The following is a 23,674-nucleotide window of genomic DNA, read 5'->3' as shown; positions in this document are numbered from 1 at the left end:
GGCGAAAGAACAGTATGTGTTATAAGCTAAATGAGTGAGTTTTTCGGAAGTTGTTTATGTCTCACCAAAGATTTTCAAAAAATTTCATGACATCAGGCAAAAATAATCAAAAGTACTCACATGAAAAATAAAAAATACATTTTATGGAAAATTTTCACACATGACAATTTGAAATAATGACGTCAATTACTTTTTAAAAAAGTCTACTTGGAAAAAGAAAGGGAGTATATTGAGGTCAGAAACGGCATTAGGGTGAACCTACAGAGAATTTCAAATATAAGAAAATTAGTCCTAAAGAGTGCTTTTTGATCTGCTTGTGTTGAAGATGTATCGCTCTATTACTTAAGCCTATTATTGTAGGAATAATAATAAAAAAAAATTGTTCACTAACAAACAAAATTTTTTTTCTCTTTAAAATATTTTCTACTTTTTGAATATTGTATCTTTTTATACAAAAGTTCATTTATTCTTAATAGAAAAGCAATCCATGGAAATAATAAAAAATAATTTTCCGGAAACAAGAAATTTGTATGTTTCCAAGTTATTTCAAACTCGTCCAAAAAGAACTTTCATAGAAAAAAACCTATGATCATATATTCCGTTTTTATTGGTTTTATAAAATAAGGGAAAATCTACTGTTTGTTACATATAAAAACATTACTTTCAACTAAGACAAAAAAGATGAAATATTTTCTATTTTGATTATGAATTGTTAGTTCAACATTTTAATCAGGACCTTTTACAGATATTCCGTACTGATAAGGAAGCACATAAATTGGACTCCTTCGAACGTGTTCACAAAATACGTTTTACAACAGTTTTCGTCTTAATAAACAGAATAATCTGTAAACTACGAAATATGATACGGTTATAATTTTTCAGCATTTTGTGACTGATATAATGCCTTCTTCAATTTGATTCTTTATTCACTCAAGACCATTTCACTGATATATGAGGTTCAACATAAGTATTACAAAAGAGCACAAAAACAGGAAAGGATCACTAGTAAAGTATCTGTAATAAAGACTTTAAAAAGTTGAATAGTACAATACAGTAGGTTGTATAGGTTTGTATTTGGAATAGCAGACTTTAGGTAGAAATTTGTATTTTTCTGTACGTACTTCATATTATTGTCAGCTTTTTGCGATTGTTATACGTCTTTAGTAATAGTTTTTAAAGAAAAAAGACTTAAAATGGGCAAAATGATAATTGACGAAGGCGCCAGAACTGTAATTGGAATATTAGTGTCTGGATTGTTCCTACATCAGGATAATTATTTCACGTCATTCAATCAAACCGGATATGTTTGTGATATTTTGTAAAGGTCATGGTTTCGAGTTGCAACCTAAGCTCAAGATCATTGGTGTCGTTTTTAACTACTTAAAGTTCAGTGGAAATCAATGACCCCGACGACAAGGCAAATGAATGTATTTATTTCAGATAGTATATTCTACTGGATGACCACTTAGAACATTGGTTCAGTGTATGTAAAACTTGACTTATGTAAAAATGAATTTGTAAAGCTGAACAAAATTCGCAAACAACAAAAAATAATAAGATACTTGCGATTAACAGAAAAGAATTCCCAACCAGTCCGTAACTGGAAGCTTAACCCTTCTACCAAGTTGTCTGACATCAGTTTACAGGATTGAATTTCTAAGTTGTGAAATACTCCAACACAATTTGTATGACCCGTACATGTATGTTCAAGACATTTCATGGAACATTCAACTAGTCCAATGTCCGAAAATCCAGTCATATTTACGTCTGCGTATTCGGGCAGCATGTTCAGGTAATGTACATTTCTCTGGTAGACTATTTCTTCCTTTTTCGCGCTACTCCCCGCAAAGAAAGGAAGAAGTGGTAAAAGCAGGTACAACGTTAACGGAGCCATACTTTTCAGAATGAAAAAATCAGCACTTTTCACATGGAATATATTATCAAGCCATGCTACTATCTTGTTTTAAAAATCAGTTTGATCATTCAGTTGTAAATGGAATTGAGAATCATTCATCAATGGAAATTGAATAATATAGCATTGGTAGCTAAAATAGTCTTCGACATCAATACTAATTGGTTTATAATCGCCTTATCCTAAAAACAATATAATACTAAATGAAACTCTTTTTCACAACTATAGATTATACGGTATCTGAGTGTAACTTTGACGAACTACAAAGAAACTATCCTGAAACCACCCCTGAAATCAATATCAAATATAATGGACGAACAGTGACAGAGCGAAGACTTTGCAATTTCATAAAAGAAATATAAAATGTGTGTTACCATCAACCGTGGAATTACTTTTAAAAGTTATTTTCATTCCATACAATTTTTTAAATGTTGGAAATTAAATCTTTTACTTTGTAAAGTTAAGAAAAAGAAAATTTAACCTTTATAATTAAAGGAGTGTTAGGCTGAGCGTATGATGTGACAGATTCTGCTAAGGTTTAATTTAAGGCCATATACCGGTATAATCCTTTGTTGTATCTATCCGAGAGAACTCGGAGGCATTCAAATGAACCCGTCTTGTACAACTCGATCAGAAAGATAAGAATTAAGATTTTATAACTGTTCCTGGCGATTAAATTGCATAAATGAGGAGGATAATCAAGTAATTTTAAAACTATTGATATTATATCTATTTTTCGTATTAGTTTCAAACTATTCAATTTGTTTTACATTAGGTGGCTGGACACACCAATGCATTTTTTGATGGACCAATAGAGAATCATTTTTTTTTTAAAAATGATGATACAAAAGTGACACCGATATCAGCTTCGAATTATTTTATCTGATTTGTTGGGAGGTATATTTTAATAGAACCCGGAAATATCGTTTTAGCTGCGAACAAGATGTTTTAGAGCTAATTAATTATGATTTAAATAATATTTTATTATGCAACATATTACATAAACGGATGGGATAGCAGGCACTGCATGTATAAATCCTCTCCGACATACAAGGTCAAGGTCATACATACAAGTTTAAGTGCCATACAATATTGACAATAATGTATAATTTATATTATATTGATAAATATATGCATACATGTATATTTGAAATATATGACCATGCAGAAATTACAATGGGTATAATAATACTTATTATGATATTATAATTTGTAGTAATTAGTAATGATAATAATTAGGAAAAAAAGAACAAAAATTTAAAAAAAAAAAAGAAGGTTTTACACACAGGTTCAGGTTCTGTCGTATAGGACAATAAGAAGGACTATCTGAATTATTTAAATATCTTTGTAGATTTAATTAATTCATGTACATATTTAAATATTGCAATATTTTGTTCATAAGTAAGACTAATGCCACCATTAAGAATTAGTTGAACTAAAAAAGGTATTGGTAGTCTTAAGGAATCTATATTTCGGATTAGTAAATGTCTTTGTACACAGTATTTTGGACATTCAATAAAAAAGTGGGAACGTGTTTTATTGTTGTTTCCACACATGTCCCAATTTGGGTTACCACTCAGAAAATGATTGTATAATATAAATCGTCACGATTTTGGTCAAAAATTATTTTCCCGATCTTAATGTTTATTATATGCTTAACTAAGACATTTTTAATAGCCATTTAAAATTTGAGTGCCATTTGATGAGTTATAAGCGAAAAACAGAGCTTGCATCTCTTTGCTATGTAAACAAAAAGTTTGTTTACATTTTGGATGTTGAAGTGAAAATTCCAGTTTTAGACCTAAGATGAATGTGTTAAGCATTAGAAACTGTTCATTTATGCTTAAAATGGATAAGTAGACCGACAAATCAGCTTAAAAAGGTTTTTACTGGTATACTGGTATTGATCTTATGTAAACAAAAACAGGGCACGAGCCTTGTTTACATGACAAGGAATTGTGAGCCCTGTATCTTGCTTATAACTCTACAACTGGCTCTAAATTAAGCAATGGTCTGATATGTGGGCAGTTGAATTTAATCCAAATAAAACAGTTCATTTAGATTTTGTTAGAAGGAGTGTTAGTCATCCCAAAGTTAAATTTGGTACTGATGGGTTTGCTATTAAAAATGTTGAAACACATACTCATCTAGGTATAAAATTCCAGCAGGTTGGTAGTTGGAGAACACATATTCTTGATATTCATTCTAAAGCCTGCACTCGTTTAAATATCTTAAAAATGTTGAAACACGCCCTTAAAAGGGATGCTTTGATAAAAATGTACTTTGCCTTTGTTCGTCCCGTTCTCGAATATTCTGACATTGTATGGGATAATTGTTCCGATAGAGATGCTAAACTACTTAAAGATATTCAAGTTGCAGCAGCTAGAATTATTTCAGGATTAAGGTCAAACTCTTTAAGATCCTTGCTTTATGATGAACTTGGTTGGGATACACTTGAAGTTCGACGTAAAATACATAAGCTTGCATGCTTTATTTTATAAGATATTTTATGGATCGGCACCTCAGTATTTAGTTGAACTGCTTGGACAATGTTTACTACCTCAAAATTCTTATCCCCTAAGAAATCAGGACAACCTTACATTTCAAGTCCCCAAAGCTAAAACAACCTCTTTTTTTTTACCTTCATCAGATAGACTCTGGAATGAACTCCCATATAATATCCGTAGTCTTTCAACACTCTCATAGTTTACACATGCCATAAAAAATATGTATTATTCCAATGCCAAGAAGTACTTTAACTATGGTGTTCGAAAGGAAAATATAATACATTGTCAACTTCGTAACTCAGCTAGTAATTTAAATGCTGGTTTATATTTATAATCATTTTCGGAGTGACAACCCAAGTTGTGACATTTGTGGAAACAATAATGAAACATGTTCCCACTTACTGTGTTCAAAGACATTTACTAATCCAAAATTCCTTAAGACTGTAAATACCTTTTTCAGTTCATCTCATTCTTAATGGTGACATAAGTCTTACTTATGAACAAAATATTTGACTAGAAAATGTACATGAATTTATAAAATCCACAAAGAGATTTAAATAATCCATCTAGTCCTTCTTATTGTCCTATACGACAGAACCTGAACCTGTGTGTAAAACCTTTTGTTTGTATTTTTTCTTTTTTTCTAATTATTATCATTATTTAATATTAGTTACTACAAATTATAATATTATAATACATGTTATAAGTATTTTTATGCCTATTCCATTTTGTAGTCATATATTTCAAATATACATATAATATAGCTTCCTGTCCAGAGACAAACATTGACTCCACGAGATCTCAAAAACAGTGACAACTTGAACAACCAATTAAGCCTCTGGGATGATAGCCCTCTGTACATGCTGTATGTATCTGTGTTTACATAATTTTGTTTGATTCGTCGTGATTTCCGGTCGTAACAGGAGGCTATTCAATTTTTTTCCTTATTTGATTTATGTTACATGCATGTAACTAATATGTCAGTATAAAATCTTACATATGTTATCTATACAATATACAGTGTTGAATAAGCAAAGTGAACATATTCTACTTCCGGTGAGATATTTATTGTCTTTCCCCAAATTTTGTGCACGCCATTTCTCAAAAACTAGTCAACCGATTCAGACCAATTTTTGAGAGATGTTTAACGTGATCTATACTTAATACATTTAATTTTTACATTTTTATTTTGTAGTTACTTCCGGTACCGATTTATCGGTATTTTCGTAATATTTGACGACCCATTTTGTGCAGCTGTAAACTCAGAAACCATCAGAGATATGGATAAGAAATTTTCATAATAGGTAGACTATATATAGTTTGAAGTTGTGCAAAAAAAATTATGAAAATAAAAATCAAGAGTTGAAGATATCTTTTAAACCGTGGGCTATAGAGAAAAAACTACAAAAAAAACCCTGTCACTTATATTTTACAATTGCTATACAATCATAATTATTTCAACAAGAAATCGGAACAAAATAGTGAAATTAAAGAAAAGTGGATAGTCTTAAATTCGAACAGATGCCGGTTGGAAATCTGCGAAAGACGAATAAGGCCACATAAAAAAAATATTTTGTATCGTAATAACGAGAAAACATCTAGTTATTTCGAGAAAAGATCTGGTTATTACGAGAAAAGATCTCGTTATTACGAGTTAATTATCTCGTCATTACGAGAAAAGATCATTATTTAAAATGGCGCGTTTCATTGTTCTATTCGCTTTATGTAAAGAATATGAACTACTGCAATGTCTTTTATTATACACATACATTATAGCATAATCATCTTTTAAAAGCATACACAAATTTTGATAAAAAATCGGACCTAGTGTAGCGAGGCACGCATTTTTGTTATAGAGTTACCTCCCTTAGTTATATAGATTTACATCATTAAATGCAAGTTAATTATCTCTAATCATTAGTATATTATTTGATCTTCTTTACAGTAATAATCATTGTATATAAATACTTAGATTTAGAGATAACAGAGGTTTCTGTATAATACAGGCAGTATTATTTATTCAAAATATGGCATGGATGAAACTAAACACCCATTTATTGTTTAGAGCGGTTTATTTATATAAGGCTCTTCCGTGTGTGTGAAGGAGATTGACTACGTGGTGATAGCCTGTGTACGTCTCTCTGAAACTCTTGACTTTGAGTACTCTCTGCGAGTTAAAGTGTTGATCACTTTGGTAGCGGTTACGTTCTCGACGGAGATAGGGGTGTTGGCATCCTCTATCGTTAAGCTACAGCTTGGCAGAGAACTTAGTAAGGCTAAACACATAGTGAGTTCAGATAAGAGAAGTGTTGGCATCTTCTCTAGGGTATCGGGCTCTTCGAGGTGTTGGTATCCTCGGTTGAGCATCTTGGCTATAAGAGGTGTTGGTATCCTCTATGGGGAACTGGGTTATACGAGGCGTTTGAACATCTGTTGTATAGACCCAGTAGTAGCGCAGATACCCTTGTTACTGAGAAGTAACCTGGTAAAGGCTCACCAGGTAGCACGGAGACCTTGTGCTTGGGCACTTGGTTAGAGAACTTGGTTTGGGCCACAGGTCTAAGACATCTTATTGAGACGGTGCTCGGTTTCATCCATAGCCTGGTCCAGGAAGACCAAGATCTTGTAAATACGTTGTGTCAATCTGTTTTGTTCTCCGAGGTCTGATTCTACGCAGACCCTTATCCCATAGTAACGTCAGACAGATAGTCTACCCCCTACACGTTACACTAGCAGTTTTAAAGAAATTTCAGAGTAGGAGCAAAGCAGATTGATAAATTGAATGAAGTATTCATTAATAAGAAGGATACATGTAATTTGTTTACAGACTTCAAAATCCTAATATACAAAATCAATTATTTTCAATATACATATTATACATAACGCTTGTAAAACTGGTGCAATTGAAGATGAAACTCAGTTTCTTTTTCAACGTATAAAGCCTATTCTCATCTAAGGAACAGCTATTTTAGTAATTTTTATAATATAATTAAAATAAATATTGCCAATAACTTAGACAAAGAAAGATACATTTCACATTTATGTTTAAATAGTGAAATACATACTGTTTTAAAAATTACTGTTAAATTCATTAATGACTGCTTTGAACACAGATGTCAATTGGTCTAAGGAAATGTTAAACTGATCTATATAGATAAGTAAAAATATATATACTGTACATGCAGTTATTGTAAACATACAATGATGTTCTTGTATATATCCATTGGACCTTTGCCAATTACTAATATTGTAATTGTGTTTGTGCCAATAAAATATTTGTATTTGTATACTATATGCATATTGAAAATAATTGATTTATCTATTAGGTTGTGTATGAACGTATAAAATAAAATTCGGGTAAATCCTGTATATTCATGATTGAAACTTTATAGTCATTAAAGTCATCTGTAACAAATAGAATTGTGTTTTTACGACTATAGAACTTGGTATTTACTTCGGGGTGAGATCATATAATACCCCGGTATTTAAGATGAAAAGTATAATTACATAAAATTCTTTCCACTTATTCATATAAGATAAAATGTCAAATCCGATCATTTTATGTAAAAAATTAATGAATAATGGCCGTTGTTATTTTAAAATTAATCAAAATTGAATTAACGTTTCTGGAAAGAAAAAGATAGACTAAAAGTGAGAACCAGTCGACTTGGAGGTCTTTTCAGAAACGCACCATTTTATATTAATCTTTTTTTCGTAATTACGAGATCTTTTCTCGTAAATATGAGAAAAATAACTCGTAATAATATATAACGAGATATTTTTTCGTAATATAACTACGGAAAGACTTGTAACGTTACATGTATAATAGGAAACCAAAAAGAATATTTCATCAGGGTCGTAGATCTAAAAGTAGCATCATCATGATCATAGTCTGACATAGACTTAAATCATATAAATATTTGTTTAAAAATCTTTTGTTGTTAATATACATGTGGGTAACGTTTATTTCCAATTTGATCCGCTTTTTCAAGTTTGGGCGATAGTTTAAATAAAGATTTAGAGTGACTTCCCTTTGTAGCGAACGACCACATGAAAAAATGGCAAACATTAGCAAGTCCGATTTGTTAAAAGCGATTAGAGGTTTGTTGATGACTTTGTTTGTTATTGCTCTTCCATTATCGGCTTTAATTACACAAGTAATTCTCACACTATGCTAGTTTTACTTTAAGGCAGCCCATGTTCATGAAACACCGAATTTTTCGTCGTGTTTACATTTTATTGTTTGTGCAACGTGCATGTATGCGTAATAGATAATACGCTGGTATTGTTTTCAGAAATTGTCAAAGGAAATGATCTCTCATCTCTATCTGCGAAGAAGGTCCGAAGAGCTCTGGAATCTAGGTTTAATGCCGATTTCACTGACAGGTTTGCTGCTTAAAGATAGTTAATATTAAATATTCTACTGAATACTATTGAATTTGATGCATGCTTGATGTACAAAAGTATAAAGAAAAGTTTCAAGGTTTTTAGTTTCTTCTCTTGATCATGTGTTGATATAATACATTTTCCCAATTCATTCTTTTAAATGCCAAAAATATAAAACTTGAAATTTTGAAAATGGAACTAAAGTATTAAATGCATATCACATTTTTATGGCGTCTGGGTAGGCCATTGCAAAAGCCCAATAGCACATGCAACATAAGTACGGACAACAACTTGCTGACGTGCTCACATAGCCTTGCACAATACGCTGTCATGCTAAGTTGCTAACACAATACTCGCCATCAAAAACACACAACTCGCCATCGCTTTGTTTAAATATAGAAGTACTATAAAGTGTTGTGTGAAGTCACATTAGCGTATGGCATGGTGTGCAAAGTTGTGTTATTGGGACAGCAGAGTTAATTAAGTTGTATTAGCACAACAGCATGGTGGTTTTTCACCATGGGTTCTTGAGCTTTTGCAAATTGCCTTATCTGAACCCCATTTCAAAACATTTAATGATAATAATTTGAAGGTTTCTGGTTCTAAAGTGCAATGTGTATTATATTATATATGTATTATATCATACAGAAAGAAGGAAGTGGATGCTGCAACAATGGAGATAGTAAAGGAGATGACAGAAGCAGGCTCAGATGTGGATGAAAGTGAAAATGAAAAGAAAGAGGAGGCCCAGAGCAATGGAGCAAAAGAATCATCAGATGATAATCTAGTAAGTCAGGTACATGCTGTATTTTCAGCATAAAGTTTGTGTAAAACCTTATTTTGAATCACCATCAAATCATTAATATTTGTAGTGGCTCAATTTTATGGATTTCACAAATACCTCTTGCCCACAAATTAACACTCACAGCAAATTATGAAACACAGTCTTTATTCAATGTGCATAGAAAAATGTCCGCTAAATTATATTACTACCAATCTTCAAAAAAATCACATTCGATGAAAATATTCCCACACAAATTTAAATTATTACACAGTGTATCGTTCCATCTTCACTAGCCATTAGTGATAATTCACTCATTACTTCTCCTGATCCCAAGTTGATTAGGGAGCAGTAAACAATCCTTGGATAGTAAAGACATGTAATAATGTTTATATGAATTAAGAATTTGAATTTCTGTGTTCTGATCATTTACAACTTTTCCCCAATTGAAATTAAAAACATTCACTTTAACAGTCAGATGATGAACCACCAGTCAAGAAAATGAAACCAGAGAAAAAGAAAAGGGAGTCCATTTCATCTGCTGGGTCAGGGGTAGGCAAAAAAGTGCTCCTTAGTTTCTTTTTATTCCTTATAATGGAAAAAATAATGTTTATATTCCATCTGTTCAAATTCTGTAATTCTGTAAGAGAATTAACAGAATGTTTAATATGTCTCTTAATCACCTTAATAACTCGTGTAACTTACTACATGTATTTATATTATATATTATTAGTTCAAATATGCCTCCAAAATGTGATGGTCAATTTCCTTTACAAAAATTTTGCATATTCTATGAAATGAACCTATGCAATGGCAATGTCATCAGTTTGTTTTATACTCATTTTTTAAAATAAATCTTTTGATACATGTAATATTTATAGGATGCCGGTGAAGATGATGAGGACATTGCTCGTCGCCTGCAGGAAGAAGAGAACACCTCACGAAGACCCTCCCGAGCAGTTGCCAAAAAACCAGTAAGGTCTTTTTTTTTTGTACCTTAATTCAGGTCGTCAGCAAAGAATTTTATGGAAATCTGCATGATTATAATTATCGGTATTGTAAATAAAAATTATTAATTATTTTGTGATTGTGGGATTGTATTGATGTAAGAAGATATATTTTGAAAAAAAAAATTCTTTTTTTTTTCACATTACAGAAGAAACCTAGGAAGAAGAAAGAGAAGGACCCAAATGATAAAAAACAAAGTAAGTTAAAATTTCTTAATGCAGACTTTGTAAATGACAGTATTAAATGAATTTTATCTGTCTTTGGCTCAGAAGAAATACAAATTGATTGATATCATAAGTATTTAACATGGAAATGAAATGTCCACCCAATATCATGAGAACTTCTCTGTATCTTGTGAAAAAGTTGACCATTTAGAGTGTCTACATAACTGCATCTTTACCTGAGAAGGTTCAATTACTGCACCGTACATGTATATGCTGTTGGTTTAAACATCTGATGTAAAGGATGGTATATTTTTATTATCATTTGACCTTCATGTACGGTACATGACATAACAGCCCAATTTTTTTTTTTTCACAGAAAAGTCAATTTACAGCAAACCTTGTTCATTATCTCCAGCCTTGGCAGAAGTCATGGGTACAGATCAGGTGAGTACTACACTGTACTTGTTCAAAAGAATTGTGTCACCAGGTCAACTGGCATGTAAAAATTCAGTCAATGTATTGGATATAAAATTCAATGATCTGAGCTCTGGCATTTAATAGAAATTTTGTATTATATTTGCAATATTAAATGTGTAAATCCCCCCCCCCCCCCCCCCCCAAATAAAAAAAAATGTTACAACCTGCCATAGTGCTTAAAAGCATGATTGTATTGAAAAGGCTTGCCAGACTGTAGCATGTAAGATGTTTGTTAATTAACACCTTTGTTAATGTGATATTACCAGTGCAGCTATCAATTCATGAGATATTTGAAACAGTAAAACCAGCAAACTTTATATTTTGGGTTTTTTTTTTACAGATGGCAAGAAGTGAAGTTGTCAAGAAAATGTGGGCCATTATTAAAGAGAGAAATTTACAGGTATTTTGATTTAAGAATTTACAAAATGACTAAGTGTTTACTGATACTGCAACTTATAGATTTTATTTAGTTGGATAGGCAATGGAGTGATTTTATATTTGTTTATCCAAAGAGTTGAAATGATATATATATATATTCGCAAGGCTTGCCAAGTGAATATAAACACCATATTAACCATTAAGATAAAACAAAATCATTGATCAAGCATTTGAGTACCATTATAAGCCTGGCAGTAAAGTTCTAGACATTTTTTTTTTCAACTGTTTCATAGCAGATTGCTTGCATTTTCATAAAGTTTTATTTTGAAGTTATGTTAACGACATGTCGATTGTCTTTTGATTTCAGGATCCCAAGAATAAACAGTTTCTCCTATGTGATGATCAGCTATTCAATGTTTTCAGTGAGTGCTTATTGATTCTTTAAATGTTTTCATTGTTATTTTTAAAAGAGGGTTCATTCATGAAATGACATGTATGTTAATTTTGTTCTTTGGAATGATCAGTCCATGTTAATTTCCTTTGTGTTTTACTTTTATAAAAAAGTGCAGTGTATTAAAGTTAATTATATCATGCCTTTTATTCCAATTGAATGAACTTGGTGTTTCAATTTGTAGAGAAAAAACGAGTGAAAACGTTTGGAATGATGAAAATTCTTCGAAACCACATATTTGATCTGCAAGATTAAATGCCTTGTCATGGTTAGTACATTAAGTTTTGATTTGTTTGTTAATATTAATATTCATGCGATTTATTTTTTAGAAGGGGCTTGTTCGCTTCGATCCCTCCACTCCCTTCTTAGTCACAAAAATTTTACTTCATATGATCTAACTATGACTAAAATGCTAAAAATTTACATTTTTTATTACAAAATAATGTTAGAATGAAATTATTGATAGGTAGGATTAACATTAACTAGATGAGGATATACAGATGACAAGATAGGTTGACTGATTAAACATTCAGAATGTAAATGTTAAAACCTGTTAAATAGTACTAGTACTGTTTATATATATATATATATATATATATATCAAGTACCTAATTTGATGAACAGAGCTTACAGAACACGATATCAAAACAGGATAAACTATATATTTCTTACTTATTAATGAGTACATGTAGGTACATGTATAATGCAGGATAGCATAGGTTTCTAAAATTGGTCATGTGGTAGTACTGTATTCATTGTACTTTTTCATGTCTCTAATTTTGTTAATATAATGAAATTCAAGGACTTATCACTCAATCATCATGTATTTATTGTTTTACTGTCGGCACCATGTATTTCTACATGGTTATCACACATATATACATGTATGACCTCAACTATAAATGTAGTTTGAATTTTCCATATTGGTTACCTCATGCCAATAAACCTTTTGAATGTCCCCGTAATTAAAAAATTTGAAATAGAGAAAAAATTATGTTATGAAATACATGCACTAGGTAGATCTTAGAGCCTCACTGAAACAAAACATACAAGCAAGCCAATTGGAGAATCAGACTAGGACTTCGTTGTCAAATGAATGTTCATTAACTTAATACCCTAGCTTAGATAAATGATTCCCTTTGTTTATTCCAGCTCTGGAATGTCAACAATTTTTTCACGAGTTACACAACGTATCTCCACTGGTGCATTAGTACAATTCTCTAGTCAGAGACTAGAACTGAACCAATTGTGTGTGAAAGTGTGTTTGAATGGAAGTACTTGTTATTGCTACATACCATGTATAAAATACCAGAATAGTGCATTCCTGGCAACAACGTGATAAACAGATCATTGTATTTTGTGGGGAAAAAACTGAGATCATCATTATTACCATGCTCATTTTTTATTTCTCTTCTAAATTTTGTACATTTTTTCTATGATGCTCATTTTCAAAACATATGGAATCCATATTAATTTTTTTTTTGTTATCAAACATCTAATATTTTTTCATTTCTTGGCAGTATGTGTGAGTTCACTTTATGATTTGTATATTAAACTCATGTTTAATTTGAATATTTTTTGTAAAAATTGTAAAAAAAAATTTTCTATATTATTTTTAATAATTCTTTTTTTTTTCTTCTTCTTTTTCAAAAAATGTTACATATTATATTTTTTCCCATATTTTACTTATTTTTACAGATAACATTGTATGTTAAACATTTTCAAGTTGTTTAAAAAATACATTTGTATGCCATCAATATCATGTTAAAAGTTGAACTTTTTGCAAATTGTTGTGTTCTGAAAAATCCTTTTTTTTTTAACATTTATTGTATTCAAGTTCCTTTAAGGTTAAACATACTTTGATATATATGCTATGCATAAAACTGGCTTTCAGGGCCATTAAATTCAAAATTCAGCATCTCTCAATTCATTTATTTCTAGCGTGAATGACATTTCCATCATCTGTTTTAAATTTTCTGGACATTTCTCAGCTATGTGCCTACCTTTATATGCATCTACATATAGAATCCAAATTTAATTCATTTAATACATAAGTATATCAAGAACCATTCATATTATATCATGTTTAAAAAATGTTTTTAACTTGTATAAGAAGAAAATAAATGTGTTTTAACTGATATAGGAGTTAAAAGAAAAACCTATAAAAATTGTTATACATTCGCTATCAAAATCTAGATACATTTCCAACCATGGATTCTCTTACTTGAACATGTACTATGTACACATCTATAAAACCAAAATACGCTTTAGTGTTCATGTTGGAAAATTTTATTGTACATGTCATTGAAAGGAAAAGTTTCATGTCATTGAAAGGAAAAGTTACAAGGTTTGAAAACTTTTGTTATTCATACAAATGTAATTGTATTTTGAAAACTATTTAAAGGCTCTTATAGAAGCCAAATTACATTACGGTATTGTCATCCTGTATGAAAAATTTATTTCATATCATATAATACTATGTACTCCATTTTTTGACAGTGTTTATACTTTTTTAAAGTTACATGTTTATGAATATTTCACAGAAAAAAGGTTTTATTTCAAATCCAGTCCACATTGTTTCAAATGAACAGAACTTAAATGTCAATATACAGTCCACATTGTTTCAAATGAACAGAACTTAAATGTCAATATATATTCCATGCACATATAAATGTGCATAAAACCTTCATGTGTGATTGGTTTAATTTTGATATTGATCATGAATGTTTGTTGCTTTATTTCACAAAAAATAATGTGAATGAATATAAAAATGTTAGCATGATATAAATAATTGCAAGCTCGTTTCCATTGTTAATAGTCTTTTATTGAATGTTTATAAGACATATCATTTCACTCCCCTCCTTTTTGCACAAAAATTGAGATAACGTTTATTAACCTTGAATCCATTTGAAATAGACTATTCTTCACTACATAACGGACTGCATACAATATTACGTTACATTACATATGTTTCAATCTGATTTCTGAGAATCTTCAAGTTATTAAAACGTATTTATGTAGTAGTATATTAGCTAAACTCAATTTCTCTCAGAAACTAGTTTATGATCCCAGTAAATTCAAAATTTACACAATATATTATCAAAGGAAACAAGTATTTTCTATATCTTTAGAAAAAGTTATTTACTAGTGATAGAGAATGTAACACTGAGCCGGATAATTATGCCAGAGCCGAGGTGGCATTTTTGCAGCCGCTTCAAATGAAGTTATATCAAAATACATATATACCAAATGAAAGACCATTGTCTAGAGAATTTACCACTTTTGTTTTAATTGTGTCTCACCTGACAGGTGAGATATTTATCTTTAAGAATTTACACCGGTATTCCATAGATAAATAATAATTTGCATAGGAGAAATAATTTTCCTACAGGAAATATTGAAAATCCTATCGCATTTTCTAAAATTCCTATATAAGAATTGTATTTTGTATAGGAGAAAAATATTTATTTCAAGGATTTGATTTAGAAAGGTAGTTTTCCTATAGGAAATGAAAATTTCTTATTGGATTTTAAAATCCTATTAGTATATTACCGTCAAGCTACATCTTAAGACGTGTCCTAAGTTGGCTTTAGGATGTTCATAACTTTTTTCCTAAGTCATATCTTAGGAACACACTTAATAGGTCATATCCTAGGAAAATTTCGTGAAGGTGCCTGCTCTAAGCTGTTTACAATAACTAGATGTTGACCTTCAAGTACCATTAACTATAAGAACTACAAGATAGATGGGAAGAAATATCCAACAATATCTTAACAGTACACACCATTGATCAGTATAGATTGCTAGAAGTTGAAGTGAGAACACGGCGTATAATCGGCATTATTTGTTCGCTTCTGGGAGAAGTTAAAAAGCGTTAACTCTCTTGTAAGTTATAAAATAACGAGTTAGTTGTTTTTTACAACAGTATTTATTTTAACATATATAAAATAAACTGTTAATATAGATCCATCTTGTCTTCCCTGAGGGCCGTGAAGAACATCTGAAAAAGATAAAAAAAAAATTGTGTTACGGAGAAATAATAATCATAAAATGTGCTCCATTAAGATGCAATATATAGTAAAAAAAAATAATAAACAACATTTTCTCTCTTACCTTAATTTTTGGCAAAGGGAGATTTATTGGGGTTTAACGGTTTAACCTGAGTTGTTGTTGTTCAACAAGATTGGTGTAAGAGCCAAGAGACCTTCAAATGAGAATAACGAATGATGAATTATACAATAAATAGATCCAATAAATTGACAGATATTACATGTACTAGGGGATGGACAAATTGATAACTGTCAGCAAATATCCTTAGTAACATATTTACTTGTTTTGGAATTGTGTTTAAACATACAGCTAAAAAAAAGTAGTACACGTGATTGCAATTCCGTTCTTGATAGTCCTTTTCTTAGTTTCTCAATTTGTATATATTAAGCGGAAAATGAATAAACGTTTTATCATAACATACCCAAAAGCAGAGCACCGTTTCCTCCAAAGATTCCCTGGTTTCTGGTTTCAGCTCCAACACCCAGACCAAGGGCTGGGAGGGGGAGTGGCTGCTGGACGGGTGCTTCCACTGGGACTGGGTAAGGGACGTAGACTGATTTCATGGATTTCTTGTGACCATATCCGGATGTACCGTGCCCATATCCGGATGAACCATGTCCATATCCGGATAAACCTTGTCCGTATCCGGACATACCCTGTCCATATGCGCCCATACCGGTGCTGTATCCATACCCGCTGTCATATCCTCCTGCATATCCTCCAGTATATCCACTTGTGTATCCACTTTGGTCGTATCCACTTGCGTATCCGCTTGTGTACCCTGATTGATCGTATCCACTGTTGGAATAACCCATGTCGGCACGGACGAGGGCAACACCGAGAACTAAGAGAGCGGCGACAGCAGCTGAGGAATGCATCTGTTAAAAAAAAACACCCGGATTTTTTACATTGTATGAACTCAACTGTTCAGGATATTAAACTTTTTTGTTATTTCGAGGAAATCAAATCTAAATATGCATGAACGACGTATTTCCTTTTTTTTTAAGTGGAAACAAAAAAGAAATTAACTAGGGTTTGCCTAAATCAGCTTAGACATGCAGAATAAAATATCTGTTCTTTAAAAAAATACATAGAAAAAATGGTTGCTTAGTCCCTTGACTAGGGATGTCAATTACCTTGGAAGATCTGTTGGTAGTGATTTGAATCTGATCTAAGCACCTTTTTATACCAAAGAGTGAATGGCGCCTACAGCGGTTACGGTTTTGCGCGCAACAGCCACACCAACAGTTGTTACTTTGGGCCATGTTGTGTCTACCTGACGTAATGCGCATGCTCTCAACAAGGAAGTTGATAATAGCGAGCGCAGCTCGCCGGCGCGCAGCGCCGGCGCGAAGCGAGCTCTACCGGCAAGGCGTGTGTGAATAGAAAATTCGGACCAGTTGCACATTCATTCAACGGATTTTTTTGGCGTCAGTAAATCGGACCATTAATGCCTTGTTTTATCGTCCCAGTAATTCCCTGTAAATATGATTTCCCATTTCACACTCTCACGAGAACAAGATAAAAGACTATGTACATCATGCATTGTAAATAAAATAATTCCATTACATAAGACTAACAGAGTTGTCGTTCCTTACAGTGACGTCACAATAGACCCCTTCACGATAACTGCGGTACTGCTATCTTGCAGGGCAAAATGATATACTTTGCCGAAATTTCAGTAGGTAGATAATTAAATGACGTAAATGAAACAATTGACGTTACGTCATATTTCACCAAATTATGTCATTTTGCCCTGCAAAAGACCAGTACCGCAGTTACCGTGAAGGGGTTAATTTTTCTTGCACATTGATCCCACAGAATTTTTCGGAGTCAGTAAATTTCGACGCACAATGCAATTTATCAATGTCGGACGATCTCACTAGACTTTATTCCTTCTCGCGAGAATCAAAGTAAAACTTTTGAGAAACAGATAAATTGTGTAATTTTAAGAATATCATGCTTTTTAAGTAAACAAAACAGTATATTTCACTTAGTTTTTTTTTCAGGGTTTTTTTCAAAGAGACAGACGACACTTGACCGACGTGAACTTTGACGTCACAATAAGGGGAGATTACTCTAAGTAGTTATTGTAAATCTGCTGAAATATAAAAACCAAAATCTTCTCAAAATCTTGCAAAGCTAACGAATGGAGACATCTTTTTATTTTAATAGAAAACAGTTGTAACTTGCTCACATTTATTTTATTCACTATATATTTACAGTAATTTCCAGGAACGTTTTTTAAAAGGGGGGGCAAGAGCATCATTAAAAAAATATTTACAAGCAAAAATGAAAAAGAAATTCACAAAATCAGGGAAATTCTAATCCGGTTAATGGTGAGTGCGTAGTATGCATTTAGCTCTTTAACTGCTCAATGGTATCTTTATTTTCACATTTATTACATCCTCCGGGGGGGGGGGGGGGGGGGGTCCAAAACCATTTTTTTAATATGATCAGCAATTTTTTTATACGTAAATTATATTTTTTTTAAACGGGGGGGGGGGGGTACTCTATGATAAGTCAATTTTTTATATGTAAGTTTAAGAAAAATGTCTGCTGCAAGAAAAGAGGAAATAAACTGCAATAAACATTATGTTAAAATCTTTATTATTCAACAACATTGTATCTGAGATAAATTCTATTTAAATAAATAAACAATCTTATAAATTATGAATAATGAAAATTTACTAGGAAAAATAGGCATATTTTGTATTTTATTTTGCATTCAAATTCATTTACGTTACGTTGATACTTTTATTTTTATTGATTTATCATAATTCATTATTTGATCACATGCTGCGCTCGCCCCAACGGTCGCACCGTAAAACATATTATACGTAATTTTATATGTATTTAAAGTTTATTACAAGTGTATGTTTTTCGGGAGTGTGATATGATGTAAAAAGATACAAATTTCGTGTAATCTTTCTTTGAAAACATACATTAATGTTCATTTGTAGACATTTATCTTGTTCCTGTTAATCTGCAGGGCTGATGAGGAAGATTGTAATTGGAGAGTTCTAAACGTGTCAAAACTTTTATTCATTACGACGTTTTATGATAACGCAGAATCAAATGCAGTCTACCTTTTACTTGGTTTTTAAGGTGTGTTACCATCAACACTCTCTTCTCCTACGATATCTTAGTCCCATTGAAGATCTGGAAACTTCTGTTTTTTTGTAAGTTTAATAAATTTAAAAACAATATAAAGCACCAATGCATGAAAAAATGTAAAGTAAACTCAATTAAACGCATCCTAAATTTCATAGTTAGGACGATAAGTTTGGGATAGGACAAGCATTGCTACTCAAAAAAATCCTCTTCCATTTTGTCTGTTTTATTCTATTCAAAATGAGAGGGATTGGGGGGGGGGGGGGGGGTAGGGTGGAATTTTGGTTCTTTTTTTTTTTCATTGTCCTTGTTACTTTACAAATGTGTTTTTCAACAAAATACCATGTGGGATCATTCTCAATTTTTATAAGTTCATTCTGAAAAAAATATATATTTTTTAAATTATTGAAAATGTTGATTAAACTAACTGTATTTTCGAGATAGATAACAATTTATTTCTTATTTAAACTGTACTGTTATTCTAAATACTGCAGATGAAAAGAAATTGGTCGTGTGTGTATATGTAAGGTAAAAATTTATGAAACGCACTACTTAAATGGCAAGAGTATCAAATATTAATTTACATTCAAAGAATGCCCATATGTTATTCAAAAATTATTTGCTTGTGAGCCAAAAGCTGTCATGATACATATATTTTCTTTACACAAAATAGCGGTTAATTGGATTTCAGGATTTTTGTTTGAACAAACTTATTGGTGACTGAAATATATCCAAGTAAATGTATATATTTAAGAAAATGTATAAAAATGAAAATTCCTGGTTTTAGGCATATCGTTTCACCGACATGTATTATATTATCTGGCAAAATGTTTAATGATTGTCCCAGCAGAAGTCTCTCAAATTCTATCGGTATGAATTGATGTGAAAAATAAGACTGATTTTAGTAGGTTACACGTGTTAGGGTTTCTTAATTAATATGTTCCTATTAGTATATTACCGTCGAGCTACATCTTAAACGTGTCCTAAGTTGGCCTTAGGATGTTAACTTTTTTCGTAAGTCACATCTGAGGAACTCACTTAGGTCATATCCTAGGAAAGTTTCGTAAAGGTGCCTGCTCTAAGCTGTTTACAATAACTAGATGTTGACCTTCAAGTACCATTAACTATAATATCCAACAATTTCTTAACAGTACACACCATTGATCAGTATTGATTGCTAGAAGTTGAAGTGAGAACACGGCGTATATTCGGCATTATTTGTTCACTTCTGGGAGAAGTTGAAAAGCGTAAACTCTCTTGTAAGTTATAAAATAACGAGTTAGTTGTTTTTTACAACAGTATTTATTTCAACATATATAAAATAAACTGTCAATATAGATTCATCTTGTCTTCCCTGAGGGCCGCGAAGAACATCTGAAAAAGATAAAAAAAATTGTGTTACGGAGAAATAGTAATCATAAAATGTGCTCCATTAAGATGCAATATATAGTAAAAAAAAATAATAAACAACATTTTTTCTCTTACCTTAATTTTTGGCAAAGGGAGATCTATTGGGGTTTAACGGTTTAACCAGAGTTGTTGTTGTTCAACAAGATTGGTGTAAGAGCCAAGAGACCTTCAAATGAGAATAACGAATGATGAATTATACACTAAATAGATCCAACAAATTGACAGATATTACTACGGGATGGACAAATTGATAACATATTTACTTGTTTTACTTGTTTTGGAATTGTGTTTAAATATACAGCTAAAAAAAATAGTACAGATGATTGCAATTCCGTTCTTGATAGTCCTTTTCTTAGTTTCTCAATTTGTATATATTAAGCGGAAAATGAATAAACGTTTTATCATAACATACCCAAAAGCAGAGCACCGTTTCCTCCAAAGATTCCCTGGTTTCTGGTTTCAGCTCCAACACCCAGACCAAGGGCTGGGAGGGGGAGTGGCTGCTGGACGGGTGCTTCCACTGGGACTGGGTAAGGGACGTAGACGGATTTCATGGATTTCTTGTGACCATATCCGGATGTACTGTGCCCATATCCGGATGAACCATGTCCATATCCGGATAAACCTTGTCCGTATCCGGACATACCCTGTCCATATGCGCCCATACCGGTGCTGTATCCATACCCGCTGTCATATCCTCCTGCATATCCTCCAGTATATCCACTTGTGTATCCACTTTGGTCGTATCCACTTGCGTATCCGCTTGTGTACCCTGATTGATCATATCCACCGCTGGAATATCCCATGTCAGCACGGACAAGGGCAACACCGAGAACTAAGAGAGCGGCGACAACAGCTGAGGAATGCATCTGTTTAAAAAAAAACCGGATTTTTTACATTGTATGAACTCAACTGTTCAGTATATTAAACTTTTTTGTAATTTCGAGGAAATCAAATCTAAATATGCATGAACGTCGTATTTCCTTTTTTTTTTTAAAGTGGAAACAAAAAAGAAATTAACTAGGGTTTGCCTAAATCAGCTAAGACATGCAGAATAAAATATCTGTTCTTTAAAAAAATACATAGAAAAAGTGGTTGCTTAGTCCCTTGACTAGGGATGTCAATTACCTTGAAAGATCTGTTGGTAGTGATTTGAATCTGATCTAAGCACCTTTTTATACCAAAGAGTGAATGGCGCCTACAGCGGTTACGGTTTTGCGCGCAACAGCCACACCAACAGTTGTTACTTTGGGCCATGTTGTGTCTACCTGACGTAATGCGCATGCTCTCAACAAGGAAGTTGATAATATACGTAATTTTATATGTATTTAAAGTTTATTACAAGTGTATGTTTTTCGGGAGTGTGAAATGATATAAAAAGATACAAATTTCGTGTAATCTTTCTTTGAAAACATACATTAAATCTCATTTGTAGACATTTATCGTGTTCATTTTAATCTGCAGGGCTGATGGGAGAGATTGTAATTGGAGAGCTCTAAACGTGTCAAAACTTTTATTCATTGTGACGTTTTATGATAACGCAGAATCAAATGCAGTCTACCTGTTACTTGGGTTTTTTTTTTAGGTGTGTTACCATCAACACTCTCTTCTCCTACGATATTTTAGTCCCATAGAAGATCTGAAATCTTCTGTTTTTCGTAAGTTTAATAAATTTAAACACAATATAAAGCACCAAGGCATAAAAAATGTAAAGTAAACTCAATTAAACGCATCCTAAATTTCATAGTTAGGACGATAAGTTTGGGATAAGACAAGCATTGCTACTCAAAAAAAAATCCTCTTCCATTTTGTCTATTCTATTCTATTCAAAATGAGAGGGATGGGGGGGGGGGGGGTAGGGTGGAATTTTGGTTCTTTTTTTCATTGTCCTTGTTACTTTACAAATGTGTTTTTCAACAAAATACCTTGGACTTTTTGATTTATTCTATTAATGCTGACAAAATGCGATGAGTACTTCAGGAAGAACAGTGCAAGACGTAAAGATTTTTTTCTTATGGTTTTGTTGTTTAATTTCTATTCCAACTCAGTGTTTGTAGTTTTATTTCTATGCAAACTCACTGTTTTCTAGTTTTATTTCTTTTCAAACTCAGGGAGTGGAAATTCGGCTTTATTTCAAATTGTTGAACATGAGTTTAGACACTCAAATATTTAATTTACCAATTTGTTTATTAAAAGAATTATTTTTAATGGCGAGAAAAATTCGCAACTACATTTTTGCATTTGTGTACATGAATTGATTCAAATTATAAGAGAAGTCTTCAACCAGTGTTACATTATTGTATTTATTTACGATATTTAAAATAATCAGAAAATAAATTTCCAAATATTTCGATGTTTCAAATACTTCATCGAAGTATTTTTAGGACTTTATTCGTTTTTTAAGCAAGAATAACATGATTGAAACAAACTATTTCTATAGCATTTTAAAAATGTCATAATTTTAAAAGATAAGACAATATGAAAGAGCAATTCTTGTGTTCAAAATACCGAACACATGTTAAATTAAGATTACATACAAGATTGTGTTCGTAACAATCAGTATTAAACAGTAATCGGAGTTTCTTTTCTTCTTTTTTTATCAAACTGGGATGTTTTGCTGGAAAAAAATTTTGAGTGGATGGTTTTGAAATATTTTAAGGAAGTGATTGGGAATAATGCAACCATTGTTTATGCGTCTATGTAATTTGAGATTATTTTTTTATTTTCATTTTTTGTTTAAACATGATACATGTATTATTTATATTCATAAACAAAGTAAATTGAGCACATGAATAAACAAGGGCGAATACGTAGTATAAAGTGCCAAAATACAATTTGTGGGATGAAAAAGAAAATTTAAGTAGTCCGAGTATCGCACTACGTCATAATACGGATTTTACAATATTGGTTCGACTTTTACAAAGCGTTTTAGATACCCGGTATTGATTTTGCTCTACATCGCTGTTGTAAACAATGGCAATAATAAGCAATTAGAACGGTAATATATGTATTCTATGAGAGATAGAAATTATTAAT

At 31.8% G+C, this 23,674-nt stretch overlaps 3 protein-coding genes across 3 annotated transcripts; 1 reads left to right on the top strand and 2 right to left on the bottom strand.

The window, feature by feature from the left end:
• The first annotated feature begins 8,441 nt into the window (after positions 1–8,441).
• Positions 8,442–14,674, top strand: LOC128181990 (uncharacterized). The gene is made up of 11 exons (XM_052850576.1): positions 8,442–8,520; positions 8,715–8,805; positions 9,454–9,592; positions 10,061–10,138; positions 10,468–10,560; positions 10,743–10,791; positions 11,135–11,202; positions 11,576–11,635; positions 11,981–12,035; positions 12,249–12,332; positions 13,217–14,674. Exons 1-10 carry the CDS (start codon positions 8,478–8,480, stop codon positions 12,317–12,319), a joined length of 747 nt encoding a protein of 248 aa, XP_052706536.1. The 5' UTR covers positions 8,442–8,477; the 3' UTR covers positions 12,320–12,332; positions 13,217–14,674.
• A 1,299-nt stretch (positions 14,675–15,973) lies between these two features.
• Positions 15,974–17,677, bottom strand: LOC128181715 (prisilkin-39-like). Its single transcript, XM_052850225.1, has 4 exons — positions 17,251–17,677; positions 16,536–16,992; positions 16,178–16,268; positions 15,974–16,064 (listed from the first exon to the last, which is right to left on the bottom strand). The coding sequence occupies exons 1-3, from the start codon at positions 17,404–17,406 to the stop codon at positions 16,219–16,221; spliced, it is 663 nt and encodes a 220-aa protein (XP_052706185.1). The 5' UTR covers positions 17,407–17,677; the 3' UTR covers positions 15,974–16,064; positions 16,178–16,218.
• A 2,834-nt stretch (positions 17,678–20,511) lies between these two features.
• Positions 20,512–21,922, bottom strand: LOC128181916 (shematrin-like protein 2). Its single transcript, XM_052850495.1, has 4 exons — positions 21,767–21,922; positions 21,051–21,507; positions 20,714–20,804; positions 20,512–20,602 (listed from the first exon to the last, which is right to left on the bottom strand). Exons 1-3 carry the CDS (start codon positions 21,920–21,922, stop codon positions 20,755–20,757), a joined length of 663 nt encoding a protein of 220 aa, XP_052706455.1. The 3' UTR covers positions 20,512–20,602; positions 20,714–20,754.
• Between the last annotated feature and the right edge of the window lie 1,752 nt (positions 21,923–23,674).

Source organism: Crassostrea angulata, chromosome 4 (genome assembly GCF_025612915.1).
Source record: "Crassostrea angulata isolate pt1a10 chromosome 4, ASM2561291v2, whole genome shotgun sequence".
In the NCBI taxonomy this organism is placed as follows: domain Eukaryota; kingdom Metazoa; phylum Mollusca; class Bivalvia; order Ostreida; family Ostreidae; genus Magallana; species Magallana angulata.
The sequence above is the reverse complement of the archived record's forward strand: the minus strand, read 5'-3'. Positions and strand labels throughout refer to the sequence as shown.

Excerpts from the sequence above, each read along its gene's own strand:
- LOC128181715 (XM_052850225.1), bottom strand. The coding sequence starts at position 17,406 with ATGCGCATTACGTCAGGTAGACACAACATGGCCCAAAGTAACAACTGT. Across the intron at positions 16,993-17,250 it reads CTACCAACAGATCTTCCAAG|ATGCATTCCTCAGCTGCTGT; the intron begins GTAATTGACATC and ends TTTTTTTAACAG. Across the intron at positions 16,269-16,535 it reads AAACGGTGCTCTGCTTTTGG|GTCTCTTGGCTCTTACACCA; the intron begins GTATGTTATGAT and ends TCTCATTTGAAG.
- LOC128181916 (XM_052850495.1), bottom strand. The coding sequence starts at position 21,922 with ATGCGCATTACGTCAGGTAGACACAACATGGCCCAAAGTAACAACTGT. Across the intron at positions 21,508-21,766 it reads CTACCAACAGATCTTTCAAG|ATGCATTCCTCAGCTGTTGT; the intron begins GTAATTGACATC and ends TTTTTTAAACAG. Across the intron at positions 20,805-21,050 it reads AAACGGTGCTCTGCTTTTGG|GTCTCTTGGCTCTTACACCA; the intron begins GTATGTTATGAT and ends TCTCATTTGAAG.
- LOC128181990 (XM_052850576.1), top strand. The coding sequence starts at position 8,478 with ATGGCAAACATTAGCAAGTCCGATTTGTTAAAAGCGATTAGAG. Across the intron at positions 10,561-10,742 it reads GAGCAGTTGCCAAAAAACCA|AAGAAACCTAGGAAGAAGAA; the intron begins GTAAGGTCTTTT and ends TTCACATTACAG. Across the intron at positions 10,792-11,134 it reads CCCAAATGATAAAAAACAAA|AAAAGTCAATTTACAGCAAA; the intron begins GTAAGTTAAAAT and ends TTTTTTTCACAG.